This window comes from Sturnira hondurensis, unplaced genomic scaffold, assembly GCF_014824575.4.
Source record: "Sturnira hondurensis isolate 20B ecotype Veracruz unplaced genomic scaffold, ASM1482457v3 Scaffold0004068, whole genome shotgun sequence".
Classification (NCBI taxonomy): Eukaryota; Metazoa; Chordata; class Mammalia; order Chiroptera; family Phyllostomidae; genus Sturnira; species Sturnira hondurensis.
In genome coordinates, this window is record NW_028076699.1 from 7,003,518 (window position 1) to 7,018,266 (window position 14,749).

Below are 14,749 nucleotides of genomic sequence, written 5' to 3' on the forward strand. Positions count from 1 at the left end.
AGCAAGTCCCTTCCCCTGGGACCATCTTCTGGTTGGGGCATGCCCAAGGGAAGCCCTGATGTGCATCAGGCCTTGAGGGCGGAAACCAGACTCACTATACTGAGGCTTTACTGAGGGCCGGAAACTGAATATCTGGGAGCAGATCAAGGAGGGCTCCCTGGTGGAGTGGGCCTGATGTGATGGAAGGAGCATTGGCCTAGAAGGCATCCCCTTCCCCCTGTGACTCTGAGCATCTTTTCAGTAAAACAAGGGGCTTTTTCTCCTTTTTTAAATCAGGATGATGTTTCTCAAACCTGAACTTTTTCAGGCCCTTGCTGATTTTTGACATGTCCATGGACCACTATGTTATTATTACTTATATATTATTTTTCTCAAAAGTGGCTCAAAATTTTTACTTAAACTTATTTAAAGTAAGTATACAATACAGAACAGCTATGTTATTTGGCACGACAAGAGCATAACCATAACAATAAATCTTATGAGGCCCAAACAGTCTTATGAAAGCCCAGGTGGGGTGCGTGGTCGGCCAAGGCTGGCTGAGAAGGGGAGTTCAGGGTGAGGGCAATGTGTAGCAGGCACCAGCACAGGGCCCGGGTTCTCCTGGCCGCCGTCAGACAGATAGACAGAGGACTGAGAGGGGGAGACCCTCTCGTGGGACTCTGCTTCCTCGCCTGCCAGCAGACCTCTGATACCTTGGTTACCACCTGTGGTCCATGGCCCAGGTGGGGAAACACCCACTGGAGGCTCGGAGGGTCCCTTTCCATTTTGTTTTCTTAAGAAGGCCCTTGGGTCACGAGTAGGCTTTGAGGATGCTGATGGGAGGGAAGAGCATGAGAAAGGCCAAGAGGTGGGACAGTGTGGCTGCCTGGCCAGGAAGAGAGGGTGACCAGGACAGAATGGAGAGACCCCCAGCACAGCGCCGGCTCTGTCTTCATCCTGAAAGCAAGGGAGCCATGGAGGGTTTGAGGCAGGGGTGAGGCAGGTCAGACTTGTGTGTTACAAAGAACAAGAACACCCTGGAGGGTAGACTGAGGCAGAGGCTGCAGACAGATACAAGTGGGGTCTGGCTTCTTGCTCCTCCCCAGTCAGGCTCTGGAGCCTTCTCCTCCAGGAAGCCTCCCCAGACCACAGTCCATGTGGTCCCATCTGTGCCTTGAGCCTGTGGTTAAGATTATCTGCCTCCTTGTCATTCTTCTTCCCCTTATCCAACTGGGGCTGCTCAGGGCCTCAGCACCCACCACAGGCCGAGTAGGCCGATGAAGGGAGGAATGGGTGAGGGGCTGTCGAGGAGGTGGCCTTGGCAGCGGTGTATACTGCCCCCAGGAGGGCTTCTAAGACTCAGAGAGGGGCAGCCCCTTGTCCAGGGTTGCACAGCCTGGGAGCAGCTGACCTGGCCTCCCGGATCTAGCACTCTCCCATCCTCCCCCAGCTCCAGCAGCAGCCCTCACGGCTGTCCGGGGATCTCCAGGCCCCTGCTCCTCCTTGGGTCCCAGCCCGGGCCCTGGGGAGCCTGGGCCTTGCCGGCCTCAGCCTGTCCCCTTGACCCCCAGGACTATGGGCTGCTGCAGCTGAAGGAGGGAGCCTCCGGGCACAGCTTCCGGGCTGTGCTCTGCGTCATGCTGCTGCTGTGCTACCACACCTTCCTCACCTTTGTGCTTGGTAGGAGGGCCCTTGGGGCCATGGGGGGGGGCTTCTGGGGAATGGTTGGCTCTAAGGGCAGGGGTCAGGAGGGTGAAGGGCTACACACCTGTTTGGACCCCTGAGACTGGGGATGGGGCACTGAAATCACAAAGAACAGCTCCATCAACTGGCCTGGGGCCTGGCCCCTGACCACTCCCTTCCCCACAGTTTGACTGGGTTCCAGCCTCTGTGTTCTCATCTGTGAAATGGGGGTGCTCACACCCACCTTTGAGAGGGTGTGAGGACACTGGAGGCAGCTCCTTGGGGTTCTGGACACAGCCTTGGTTGGCACTGACTCTTGGTTATTAAGACCTGTGATGTGACTTCTGTAACTGTCTTATTTAATCCTCACATCACTGTGAACGAATGCAGGAGAACAAATGGAGACAGGAGTATTATTCCCATTTCACAGAGGGGAAAACAGGGGCTGGGGGCAGCACAGGGGCCAGTGGCAGTGGTGACATGCGTTGTACCCCCACCTCCTTCAGGCACCGGGAACGTCAACATCGAGGAGGCAGAGAGGCTCTTGAAGCCCTACCTGAAGCGATACCCTAAGGTGAGCTCTGCCTCCTGGCAGGTGCCCCAGCCCATGTGTGCCCCATGCCCCCCCCCAGGCCCACATGTGTGTGTTTGCAGGGCGCCATCTTCCTGTTCTTCGCGGGAAGGATTGAAGCCATTAAAGGCAATGTTGACGCAGTGAGTAAAGGGGTACAGGCTGTTGCTGAGGACCCCCCGGGGAGGGGGTTGCAGGCCGGCAGGAAGTCAGACATGCAGAAGTAATGTACTCAGTGCCCGGGCCCACTGGGAAGAGGGCCCCAGGGAGAACTAACGAGCCAACAGAAGCAGGAGCGGTGCTTCCAAGGCTGTCTGGGAGGCCGAGGGAGGCACAGCACTGGTGGGGCAGCATTTTGACAGGGAGACCAGGACCTTGGCGTTCCTGGGCAGGGAGGCACTGGAGCAAGGCAGGGACAGGAGAAGGCGCATTTATTCAGGGCACGTGATAGGCTGGGATCTGGAGAGTGCAGGGCTCACCACAGTGGGGAGGGAGCCACTGAAGGGGTCACAGAGGGGAGACCCAGTCCTGCCGGAGACCTTGCACTAAGCCAAGGCCTGGGACAGACTCTGCAGGGTGGAGTTCTGGGGTCTCCCGCTGGCTCTGGCTGTGATTCCTCAGGCATCAGGACAGATGCCCCTGGTCCAGGTCAGTTCACTGGAGCTACAGAAACCTTTGGAGTTTGCTCTGAGGCACAGGCATCATTACATCACTTTCACTTGAATATCGTCCTGTTATCCCTCCCAGGTAGCTCTATCCTGTCTTTTCACTTTGTCACCTGCAGACTAGAGCCCCAGCAAGGGGCAGCACTGGGTCTAAGGTCATGTGAGACTGAGGGGGAATGATCAGGACTGAAAGCCAGTCGGCCGGCACGGGCTGGGCCAGCAATGCTGGAGGAGGCTGGGCCACAGTGGAGTTGGGTGGGAGCAGGGGGTGCAGCGAGCCATGTGGGCGAGGGCCGGGCTGCCCTCGGGGACTGACCAGCGGGTGCCCGCAGGCTATCCGGCGGTTCGAGGAGTGCTGCGAGGCCCAGCAGCACTGGAAGCAGTTCCACCACATGTGCTACTGGGAGCTGATGTGGTGCTTCACCTACAAGGGCCAGTGGAAGATGGCCTACTTCTACGCCGACCTGCTCAGCAAGGAGAACTCCTGGTCCAAGGTGGGCTCACACCCAGTGCTGGGGGACCCTGGGGGCCAGGCCAAGCCAGACCAGCCATGTGCCCCCAGACCAAGGGCTGAACCCCTCACTGGACCGGTGTCTCCCCTGGAGCTTAAACAGAACCGTAACTTCTAAAAGGACTTAGGGCTGGAAGGGACTAAAGACCACGAGGAACAGAGAAACTTCAGACCTGTAATGTGTCCGTCAAGGTTTTAGTCACAAGGGACAGAGATGTGGCTCACACTGCAGACAAGTGCGGGCCGGCAGCACCTTTGGCTGTGGCGGGAATGTTCTATCCCCCACCGCCCACAGTGGGAGCCGCCAGCCGCAGGTACACACTGAGCACTTGAACTATTCCTAGGGACACTGGATGTTTTTCACTTTATTTTTGAGTCAAGTTTAAATTTAAAAGTCACATGGGCTAGTCGCCACTGTATTGGACTATGTGGGTCTAAAACACACAAGGCTCATTCGTTCATACAGCAGAGAATTCTAGGCAAACTGACTTCAGGTAAGGTTAGATCCAGGAATTCAGATTATGTCATCTGGGCTTGGTGTTTCCATGTGTGGCTGTGCTCTGCTCCATGACATCTTCGCTGTGTAAGCTGGTCCTCTCCGTGTGACAGGCAGGGTGGCCATGGGCTGCCTGCCCCAAACTCGCATCTTCCCTTCGGTTTCAGCAGCCGTCCTACGACCTGAGCCTTCCTGGTCTGGCATGGACTGCACGTCAGTGCCTGCAAACAGGGGTGGGGAGGCTGAGGGAGGGGGAGTAGGAGAGGGGGGATTCCCCAGAAGAAAAGTGGGGTGATGTCCCCAAAAGTAGCACTGGGGGGAGGGCATTAAAGAGATGCCATGTAGGCAAAACAAAGCAAAACAGGTGCCCACTGTAGGTGAAAACTTACAGCATCCAGATAAGTGGTGATATAAGTATTAGCCATTATCATCGAGGTAGTGATAGCACCAAATTCCGAACAAAGAGTTTAAGAATCATTTAGATCACCAGAGAGCACCCAGCCTGGTATTGGCAAATACACAGCACTGTGTCTCAGTGAGTTTAAGTCCCCATTTCTCATCCCTTCCCACCTCTGGGTGGAAGTCCTTTTCCAGGACCCTGCCTGGGGACCAGGCTGAAAGGGAATTCTCTGGGGCTGGGCAGGTGGGGCTGGGGGAAGGGCAGGCTGTCACTGAGCTCTCACCGCATGCCCAGCACTCGCCATTGCCCCCACACCGCATCCGATGAGGCCGAGGTTACCCCACGGGGCACACTAGGGCCACTGAGGCTAAGGGAGGGTATGCGACTTGCCTGGCCCACATTGCTGGTGGTGCTCGCTCTGGATGTGCAGACAGCCCCGTGTGACTCACAACGGCCTCTGCTTTTCCCAGCTTGCCATGAGGCCACCCTGCTGTTAAAGGTGCTCCCTGTGGGCCTGGCATTGATTCTTCATAGCTTCCCACTCCCAATAAGAGCACAGGCTCGGGGAACCTTTTTGAACCAGTGACCCAGAAGCCCTCCCGTGGAGTGAACCAGGCTGCGGGGTCCACCTACGTGGGGAAAAGGTGTGTGTGTGGGGGTGCACAGCTACTGTGAGGAGCAGAGGCAGGCAGTCTGGCTGTGAGCTGGCTCAGTCTCCAGGTCTGTGTGACTTTGGGGTGGTCAGCACCCCTTTCTCTAGCCCTTTCCTCAGAAGGGTTTCCTGTGAAAGTGGGGGTTATAGCACCCTGAGTCCTGGGGCCTCATTTATTCCTAATGTCCAGTCCCGGCCATTTCAGAGCCCGCCGACTTTCAGCTCTAGGGACTTGGCCTGGGGCTATGGTGTCTCCCCCTGCCTGGACCTACACCCCCGCGGAGCTCCGTGCTTCCCTGGGGTTGAGATGGCTAGAATCCGGGTGGCGACCCCTGTGCAGAGGAAACCCCTGTAACAAGGGAAACAGAGTAGAGCTCAGGCAGCACTGGGCAGCCCAGCCAAGAAGACAAGAGAGACTTCTGGAAAAGGAGACAGCTAAGCTGAGTTGTGGAGGAGGAGGAATTAGTGGGGAGAGTGGAGGAAGCGAAAGGATGCCCAAGCCAAGAGAATAGCAAGGTCAAAGGCTTGAAAGCCCTGGTGCTGCTAAGAAGCTGTGTTGCCAGGTGAAGGGCTGAGGGTAGAAGTTCAGGGGCACTATGGGAAAACCATCCCTGTTACGTCACTTGCTGTAGGTTCTTGAGGACAAGGACTGTCTGACTCACACACCCTGGCAGAGTAATCCAGAAAACTGTGGAATCAATGGGCAAACAGTCATAACTGGGGAGACGGGGCTCCCATAGGAGAGGAGGCGGCTGTTTTCCAGCCATGTGGCCCTAGATTATTCCTTGATAACTTGATGTCCACGGGTGTCACAACTCCAGGTCACTGCACCCACCCTTCCTCCTAGTGACTCGAGGGGGCGAGCTGTCCAGGGGGGAGCAGGAGAAAGCTCTTAGAGGAAGCCCCTGGTAAGCCTGGCAGAGAAGGAAGGATGGCATCCTGGACAGAGGACAGGCACAAGCAAAGGCCGGGGTGAGTTTAAGGAGTGATGGGGAGTAAGTGGAAGAAGAGGAGCCAGAAAAGCAGGTCACGGAGCCCTGAGTGGCTGTTGGGGCTTTAGTCTGGCAGGGAATGAGCCCTTGATGCTTGTGGCTTAGATTTGGGTTTAAGAAATCTCCCCTGCAGTTGCTGGACACCTCTGCCTGAAGCCGCACGCCTCTGATGTACTGTGGGAAGGACCCAGAGGCCAGCGTGGTTGGAATGATGTGAGGGGGCGGAAACGGTGGAGATGAAATTGGAGAGGACACCCAGGGAGACTGGATGGGGCCTGTGGTGGTGGTGGGAGGGGTTATCCTATGTGTGGTGGGATATCATGAGAACATTTCAAGGATGAACTGATGAAACTTGACTTTAAAAGATCTATGGAGTGGGAAATGGCTCGCAGGGACAGGTGTGGGAGCAGGAAGGCCGGTTAGGGGACGTGTGGTCTAGGGCAGTAGGAAGGCCCCTGGTGGCCCGGAGCAGGGGGTCCGTGTGTAGGCTGGTGCGATAAAGGAGGCGAGCCACAGAGTCAGTGGGACTCAAGAACTGGATGGGAGGTAAAGTCATGAGGACTTGGTGACTCAGTGCCAGGATGGGGAAGAGGGAGAAGGGCTGGGTGACACCAGGAAGTTAAAGACGGGATGGAAACAGGCTTTAGCAAGGGGAGATGTTTTTCCCACCACACCCAACAAAAACCAGCTTTTCCTCATTTTGTGAAGGGCAGACTGAGGTGCTGAGGGAAGAGAACTGGGAGTAGCCCTGAGCTTCAGCATGGGTGGGGCTGCCAGGTGGAGGCTGCTTTCCACCTTCTCCAGAGACTAGACTCCAGGATGTCCTGCTTCCTTTCCTCCTCCACCCACTACACTCCTTTCTGGGCTAATGGCAGGTAGGTAGCTCCTTGATAGCAGCCCCAGGTGGCAGGAGCTGTGGTGCAAGGCTCTGCCACTGGAGGGCAGCACAGAGCCAGGCTCCTCTGGCACTGGATTTTGAAGGGGAAGGGGCACAGCTTTTCAGGACGGATCTTTGGGAGGAGGAAGGGGAGTCTGCACCGCTGCACCTTCCCTCCCTGTGGACAAGGTCCTTAAAGCCACACAAATACGGTGTCCCTCCCAGCTCTGCCCCCAGCAGCGCTGAGGTCCTCTTAGGAAGCAGAAGGTGGGTACAGATTCCTTTCTGGCATTGTCCTTGGGATCAAGGGAGGTGATGTACGTAAAGTGCCTAGAACAGAGTAAGGCAGTTCCCGGAAGGGATCCTGACCTGACCCTGAACCCAGGGCCATGCTCACTCTTCTGGCCTCACCCCTCTTCTTTTGTGCACCCCAATACTTTATGCTCCCTATTTGTATCTTTGCTATACACAAGCTCTGCTCGGGCTGTTCCCCTTCCCTGGAAGGTCCGTTTTCAGAGTTTCTGTGAATCTCCCTGTTGGCCTTCAAGGGCTCAGTCTGAAGTAACTGCTTCCCAGAAGCCCTTGCTGCCCTGCCTCATGTCTCCCTCCGTCCTAGCCTCAGCACTCACTGCCCATCCATCCGCTGGTTGCTGGAGTTGTTCTCTCTATTGCTTCACAGTGGAGAGGGCGGCAGCTGCTTTGACGTGGGCCCGTCCTGGATTTAACTCCCAGATCAAGTCCTCAAGTTGCTTCAGCTCCCTCAGTTTCTCCCCTGGGGCTTGGGGATAATGTTAGCTGCTAAATGAGGTATTTGCACCAAATGAGTTCCCAATGAGTTGCCACAGGAGTTGGGGCCTCCTCAGCTCTTTCCAAGGGCAGAGTAAAATGTGGCATGCAGCTGGGCCAGCCCCTGCCGCTGGGCCTCGCCCGCCCTCTGTGGTCGTGATCGGGTTCCTCACACCTGCCTCTGGCCTGCCTCTCACAGGCTACCTACATCTACATGAAGGCTGCCTACCTCAGCATGTTTGAGAAGGACGACTACAAGCCGTTTGGGGATGACGAAGTGGAGTTGTTTAGGTGAGCCCTACCACGGCACCCCCACGGCAGGCCTTGGCCAGGCTCTGTCCAGGGCACCGGGCAGGGGGTGCTGGGGTCGTCATCACCCCTGGCCCTCCCTAAGGATTGCGCCACAGCCCGCCATGCCTTTCCATCACATTCTCCTCCTGCTGCTTTTGGAACCCTTTGGATCTGTTCAGAGGCTTGCTGTCACCAAAGGGGTTTTGTCAACACCCTTCCCACTGAGCCTCTTTCATCAGGTCAGGAGGACAGATGTGGACACCCAGGTCCAGAGAGGTCCGTTCTGCTGGGTTAACCTGATACACTCAGAAAAGCACAGGAAACAGCCAGAGTCGGATCAAATAAACAGGATTAAATCCAGCCTTTGCCATTCCTTAGCTGTGTCACCTTGAACACGTTCAGCATCTATAGAATGGGACTAACCTCTGCCTTGCAGCATTGTTTTGCAAATCAATTAGAGGATATATTTACAGGGCCCGGAGCCACTAAACCCAGGCTGTTTTTACTTTTATCTGTAAGGCCGGCCTGCTGAATTTGCCTTCGTTAAGGCTCCAGAGCAGGGCTCAGCCTTGGCAGGGTGAGAGTGGTGGACCTTCCCCCAGGTGTGGTGAGGGCTGGCCTTGAGGTGGGGGTAACCTGAACCTCCCGGATTACCAGCATCTTAGTCAGAGGGCGTTCATCATCTGAGTGCCTCTGTTTCGCCATCTCCCGCAACTCTCCCAGAAAGCCTGGAAGTATTGTGGGAGAGGAAGATAATTTTCCCTCTATTCCTCTACGTTTTAAGTTGAGTCCCTTTCCCTGTAATAAAAGACAGATTAACAAGAGGAAAACAGAGAAGTTTAATAGTGTGTATGCCTCCTTTATACATGGGAGATACCCCAGGAAAACTTGAGTAATTCTCTGAAACGGCCCAAGCCATCATCTTAAATACCATCTCCAACTGAAGACAGAAGATGGCTGGGCTGGGGAGCCGGTTACAGGAGGTTTTTGAAGCGCAGTAGAGGAGGGTGTGAGTGTTGTGCAGATTAAGTCTCTACTTTCTCCACTGGTAAGTTTCTGGAGATTTAGTCATCCTCCTATTCCTGTTACAGAGGGGGATACACCCATACAGATGCTATTTTCCTTATAAACGTCTCTCACAAAAGGTAACTTCCAGGTTTTCAGGAGTTTCTGTGTCTGCTATTTCTTAAAAATAACCTGCCTAAAATAATCTTTAGGCCAAGGGGTCATGTTGTGGGGTGACAAATTCTGCTCCCCTTCACATCATTATGTCCATTTTAGAAATGAGAAAACAGGCCCCGAGAGGTTCCACTGTGAACAAGCAGGGGAGGTGTCTGGTGGGGTGGACCTCACAACTAGGTCCAGCTGTTTCCTGGGCTTATCCGGCTCAGGCTTGAGGGTCACAGCCACACCCTGTGAATGTGGCAGAAATCAGAGGGTGGGATGGAGCTGGGTGGGCGAGGCCCAGCGGTGGAGGCTCGCCTAGCTGCATACCACATTGCATTCTGCCCCTGGAAACAGCTGAGGAGGCCCCAACTCCCACAGCAAGAGTTAATTAAAGGTTCGAGCTGTGAGGTCTTGGGCAGGCCCCTCCCTTTCTCTGGGTGCTCATCTCCCCTGTGAAATGGGGTCAGACTTCCACTGGGCCCTCCAGAAATGGGGCCTGAGAGTGGAGGAGACAGACAGAAGGCAGAGCAGGCCGGGGCGGTTGTGTGTATGCTCACTTCTACCAGCCGGTGCGGAGGAACCCCTTGCCTAGCCACAGGAAGTGGTCAGGTCTTGGGACAGGGCCTGTGAAATAAGGCCATTATGAATCCAATACTGTTTCATCATACAAATGAGGAAATTGAAGCCCAGAGAGGTGCCAAGTGGACACTGGGCAGTCTGGGGACTCTCAGTTCTCTCCTGCTTTTTCTCACCCTGCCTGCCTTACCCCCTACCCCACCTCTTCTCTTGCAGAGCTGTGCCAGGCCTGAAACTCAAGATTGCTGGGAAATCTCTACCCACGGAGAAGTTTGCCATCCGGAAGTCCAGGCGATACCTCTCCCCCGAACCTGTCTCTTTGCCAATCCCTGCTCTGGTGGGTCAGAGGGTCGTGACTGGCTCTGCACTCCAGTTTGGAATTGTAGAGATCAGCTGAGAGCTGGAGATACAACCATGGACCCGGGGGAAGCGGATGAGGGAGAAAGACCTTTATGCCTCCAGGGCCTGAAGAGGATTTCACAATTCACCTGGGCTGGGGGAAGGGCAGATGAGTCTGGCCAGCCCTTGCCTCTGAGAGAGTGCTGGTCTACTGGGGGTGGGGCTGGGAGTAAGGAGACAAAAGAGCAGACTTCAGACACCTGAGGGCAGAAAGAGCCGCCCCCTCCCAGACAGCTCCACCTGCCTGTCCCTGGGCAGAGGCACCACTCAGCTGTTTGTGTTTCTACCCTGATTGTTTCAGTCTTGTCACATGACTGTACTTGTTGTTTACACTGTTCCCTTTACTGGACCTTGCTTTTCTGAGGCTTGGGACCCTGTAATATTCCACTCCGAAAGAACAGGAATAGCTGACATTGTCCATGGGCACCTGCTGTGTTCTGGGGTCCTCACACCCACTGCCGATGGCCTCACTTGATCCTCACAGTAACCCTCTGAGTAGGTGCCAGTGGTAGCCCCATTTTACAGACAGGGATACAAAACCCTACCAGGTAAGTGAGGAAAATAGAAAGATATCTAAGTGGATAGAATATAAGTAGAAAGATAATTTGTCCAGGCTGCACAGCTAAGTTAAGAGTCAGAATTTGAACTCGGTCTGGTTCCAGAGACCATATTCTGAACCACCATTATGCCCATTCCAGGCATGATTTTAGCAGGCATCAGAGAAGGTTCCAGTTTGTTAGGAGTCCTTGTTATTCAAATGGTAAGACGGCCGGAAAAGTAGAAAGGGTCTTCAGAGACCTTTCATTGGTTCTACCATTCACTAATTGTGTGGCCTTAATGGCAAATGGGATAATTATATAACTTGCCCATTTCACAGTACAGTTATGAGAATCAGCTGTTAAAACATGTTAGATAGATCACAAATCAAAGTTTGATATTTTTTAAAACATTTATTTGAGAGAGATTGATTTGTTGTTCCACTTACTGATGCACTCATTGGTTCCTTCTTGTATGTGCTCTGACTGGGGATTGAACCTATAGCCTTAGTGCATTGGGATAAGCAACTAAGGCCAAGGCCAAAACAGTCAATATTTATAGAATTTATTTAGAACTTGTATCCTGAATATCTCTACACAAATTTTCAAATATTTTATAAAGTAAAGCTATTATAAAATTGGGGGTGGTGCTGTGAGGAAGGGCAGGGGAAGTACCTATACAAAAAATTTAGGGGAGAATTTCCTAACCTATAATCTGAAAAATGCCATTTACTCATAAAATGATTTCTGTGATTAAATATATAGGATAAGACTGTTCTACACAAATTATTTCTCCAAAAATTTAGTTTAGAAGGGCCTTTAGTGATCCTCTGATCTCAGGTGCCCATTTTACAGACAGGGAAACTGAGGCCCCACTGAGGACACCTGACTGACTTGCTCCCCTGTCCTCAGGAAATGATGTACATTTGGAATGGCTATGCTGTGATTGGGAAGCAGCCAGAACTCACAGATGGGATCCTTGAGATTATCACCAAAGCTGAAGAGATGCTGGAAAAGGGGCCAGGTGACTCCCCCAGGCCCTTGCACCCACCAGACTGGGTCAAACCACAGGACTTTCAGTTGAAGCTTCCCCTACTGAAAATGTCCTTCCTTACTTCTCTACCCTGGTAACTGACCTTTGCCTTTCTCGAGTGGGCTTCAAGGCCAGCTCCTCCAAGCAGCTGTCCCTTGTCCCCCAGGTACAGTCAAGGCCTCCCATGGACTCCCACAGCCCCTGGGCTTCCTTCTCTGTCAGCCTTGATTTCACTCTATTGTCATCGTCCCAGTGTGTCTTTCCTTCCCAGTGTGAGCTCCCCGAGGATAGGGACCATGTGTGAGTCACCTCCATGTCCCCAGGGCCCAGCACAGAGTAGGGGCCCCAGAAGTGATCAAGTCTGTTTTCCTCTCTCACTGCCCTGTTTTCAGAGAATGAGTACTCGATGGATGATGAGTGTTTAGTGAAGTTGCTGAAAGGCCTGTGTCTGAAATACCTGGGCCGTGTCCAGGAGGCTGAGGAGAATTTCAGGAGCATCACTGCCAAGTAAGTGCCCCTGGCTACTTCTGATCCACACGGCCTACTGCTGGGTGCGGTTCTCTTGGAATTTGCAGGCATATTTTTCCCTCATGTGCACTCACTCCAGTGCATGGCCCTACCTCTATGTACTGTGCATAGTGTCTGTGCCGGGACACGTGCTGGGCGCTGATCATTAAGACCTCATCCCCCAGGGCCACCAGACTGCTTAACTACAGGAGCCCATCCACAGAGCTTCATGTGAATGATGCCCCCTAAAGTTTGTAGTTCACCAGCTCTGCCCTTGCCCTCGGGGATCACAGACGTTACACATACATAGCTACAGGCAACTCAAGCTGGTATGATCAAGTCTGTGCTAGAGAGAAGCAGAGAAGACAGCAGGCCTCCTGAGGAGGACCCTAAACCCAATGCAGGGTACCAGGAAAGGCTTTCCAAGTACGCCATTTAAATTGGGAAGTTTATCAGGCAGAGAAAGCAATGGAGGAGGAAGGAGTTTTAAGTGGAGTAGGTTACAGCACATGCAAATGCTCAGGCACAGAGACACCTGAGGCTGGAGGGACAGTGCCTAGGCTCTCTCTGCCCGTGCGAAATTAGAGAGAAAGGGCTGCAGACAGAAGTGGGTGTGTGGGGGGGTCACTCTGCGAAGGGCCTGGCCGTCTTTCTGGAAGACTGAACTTTATCCTGCAGAGAGAAAGAGCCAGGAAAGATACCAGCCAAGGCAGGTCTGGGTCCTAAACGGGTGTTTGGGGGGCAGCATGGTGGGTAGGTTAAAGGGGACAAATTGGAGACAGGACACTTCCCAATATAATTAATGGGGGGGTGGGGTGGGGACTCAGGTGGGAGTAGGCTAAGGATATGACAAGAGCCATAGGTTGTTAGGAAGCTGGGTCCCAGGTACAGAGGCCTGGGTAGTGGGAACCCTCCTAGACTGTAATTCAGAGCTGGAAATTCCACTGGAGGGCATGGGCTGGATCCTTTCACTTGGAGAAGGCTCTGGAGGAGGAGCCTGAAGGGTGCCTCAAGGACAGGACCTGTAAACCATGTCTTCCTCTGTCTCACAGTGAAAAGAAGATTAAATACGACCACTACTTGATCCCAAATGCCCTGCTGGAGCTGGCCCTGCTGTTCATGGAGCAAGGCAGAAATGAAGAGGCTGTCAAACTCTTGGAAACCGCCAAGTAAGACTGGATTAGCCCAGGCATCAGTGAGGGAGGGTGTGGGCAAGGCAGGATGGACCTGTGTCCCTGGAACCCAGCTCCCACCTAGCATGCAAGGCTTCCTCAACTTACCAGTGAGGAATTGGAATCCCAGAAGTAGGGAGTGAGTTACCCAAGGTCACACACAAGTCAACCACAAGCGTGTGTGAAGCTTCAGGTCTCCTGCCTTCTAGCCCACTGAGCTACCTCTCGAAACCTCAAGCTTGGGGACCCATCAGGACCAAGAGCAGCTCCTGAGGGCATGATATCTGGGTGAGGAGATTCACACAGCCTTGCTGCTAATCCCTATTGGCCCAACATTTTTTAGACAGGGATTTAAACCCCTACAGCTCTTCCTTGGCTGGTGGGCTCCCACAGCTCAGACTGGAGCAGCCTCATGTGTCTGATTCTCTGGTCTCTTCCAGGCAAAACTACAAGAATTACTCCATGGAGTCAAGGACACATTTTCGAATCCAGGCAGCCACAATCCAAGCCAAGTCTTCTCTAGAGAATGGCAACAGAACCATGGTGTCCTCGGTGTCCTTGTAGTTCTGTGCGGCACTCCCAAGCTGGAAGACAGAGACAGCTGAACAGAGCTCCTGGAAACATTTCAAAGCGGATGCCCTCCCCGTCCTGCCTTCGGGGTCCACCGGTGCTTCAGTGAGATGGCACGACCCGAGTACCCGTGAAGAAGCCACACTGGCGTTTTCACCAATGTGGCCAAGGTCCTTTGCCAAGGACAGAGCAGGTGGAGCCCTCCGCCTGCCCTACCACACATACGGGTACTTGGTTTTCACTGTGATGTTTAAGAGAATGTACGAACAGTTTACATTTGCCTTAGGCATACAATGATGGGATCATAGTTGGCTTTTTAAAAAACCACCAACCAACCACCTGTATATCTTTGCTTTAACCCATACTGATCGGAGGTAAATCTGTATGATGCCAAAGGTGAAACTGCTCTTTAGACATCACCAAGGTCTCGGCTACCTGGGCTGGAAGGACCCCCAGGAGGGTCTGCACCTCGGGCTTCAAAACTCCTGGGGGCTGCACAAAGACACCCCCTATCTTACTCCTTACACTTCATTTTAATTCCCTTCGTATCCTTCCAATTTAAAAAAATCAGAGTTATCTTTTTAGTGAGATAATTTTTATTTGAGTCGATCTGTGGGGAAAAAAAATCAATCTCCACCAGTCAAGAGCAGGGATGCTGGGGCCTGACCGGAGAAGTCTGCGGGGAGGGGTGGCTCTCAAACTGAAACCACTGGGAAAAATTTGAAATCTTCTGTACTTCACTCTGAAGTACATTTATTTGCCAACAGCACTTTTTTGGGTTATCCTTGGCTTACTGTCTATGTTTTAAACTTTTTAGTTAAGAGAAAATAGATACTTAAGTAATAAAATTTACATACTTAAAAGAGATCATTCAACATCTATTTCA

General features: G+C 53.2%; 1 protein-coding gene across 4 annotated transcripts in view; it reads left to right on the top strand.

The window, feature by feature from the left end:
* The window catches only part of TTC39A (tetratricopeptide repeat domain 39A), a 52,646-nt gene extending 37,897 nt beyond the window's left edge, over positions 1 to 14,749 (top strand). For all 4 annotated transcript variants that reach the window (XM_037043308.1, XM_037043309.1, XM_037043306.1 and 1 more), the window contains 10 exons: positions 1,551 to 1,659; positions 2,169 to 2,236; positions 2,317 to 2,376; positions 3,231 to 3,392; positions 7,812 to 7,903; positions 9,863 to 9,983; positions 11,494 to 11,605; positions 12,007 to 12,121; positions 13,174 to 13,290; positions 13,734 to 14,749. In XM_037043308.1, the coding sequence (XP_036899203.1) occupies positions 1,551 to 1,659; positions 2,169 to 2,236; positions 2,317 to 2,376; positions 3,231 to 3,392; positions 7,812 to 7,903; positions 9,863 to 9,983; positions 11,494 to 11,605; positions 12,007 to 12,121; positions 13,174 to 13,290; positions 13,734 to 13,857 (1,080 nt within the window). In that variant the 3' untranslated portion in view covers positions 13,858 to 14,749. The remainder of the gene's footprint in view (positions 1 to 1,550; positions 1,660 to 2,168; positions 2,237 to 2,316; positions 2,377 to 3,230; positions 3,393 to 7,811; positions 7,904 to 9,862; positions 9,984 to 11,493; positions 11,606 to 12,006; positions 12,122 to 13,173; positions 13,291 to 13,733) is intronic.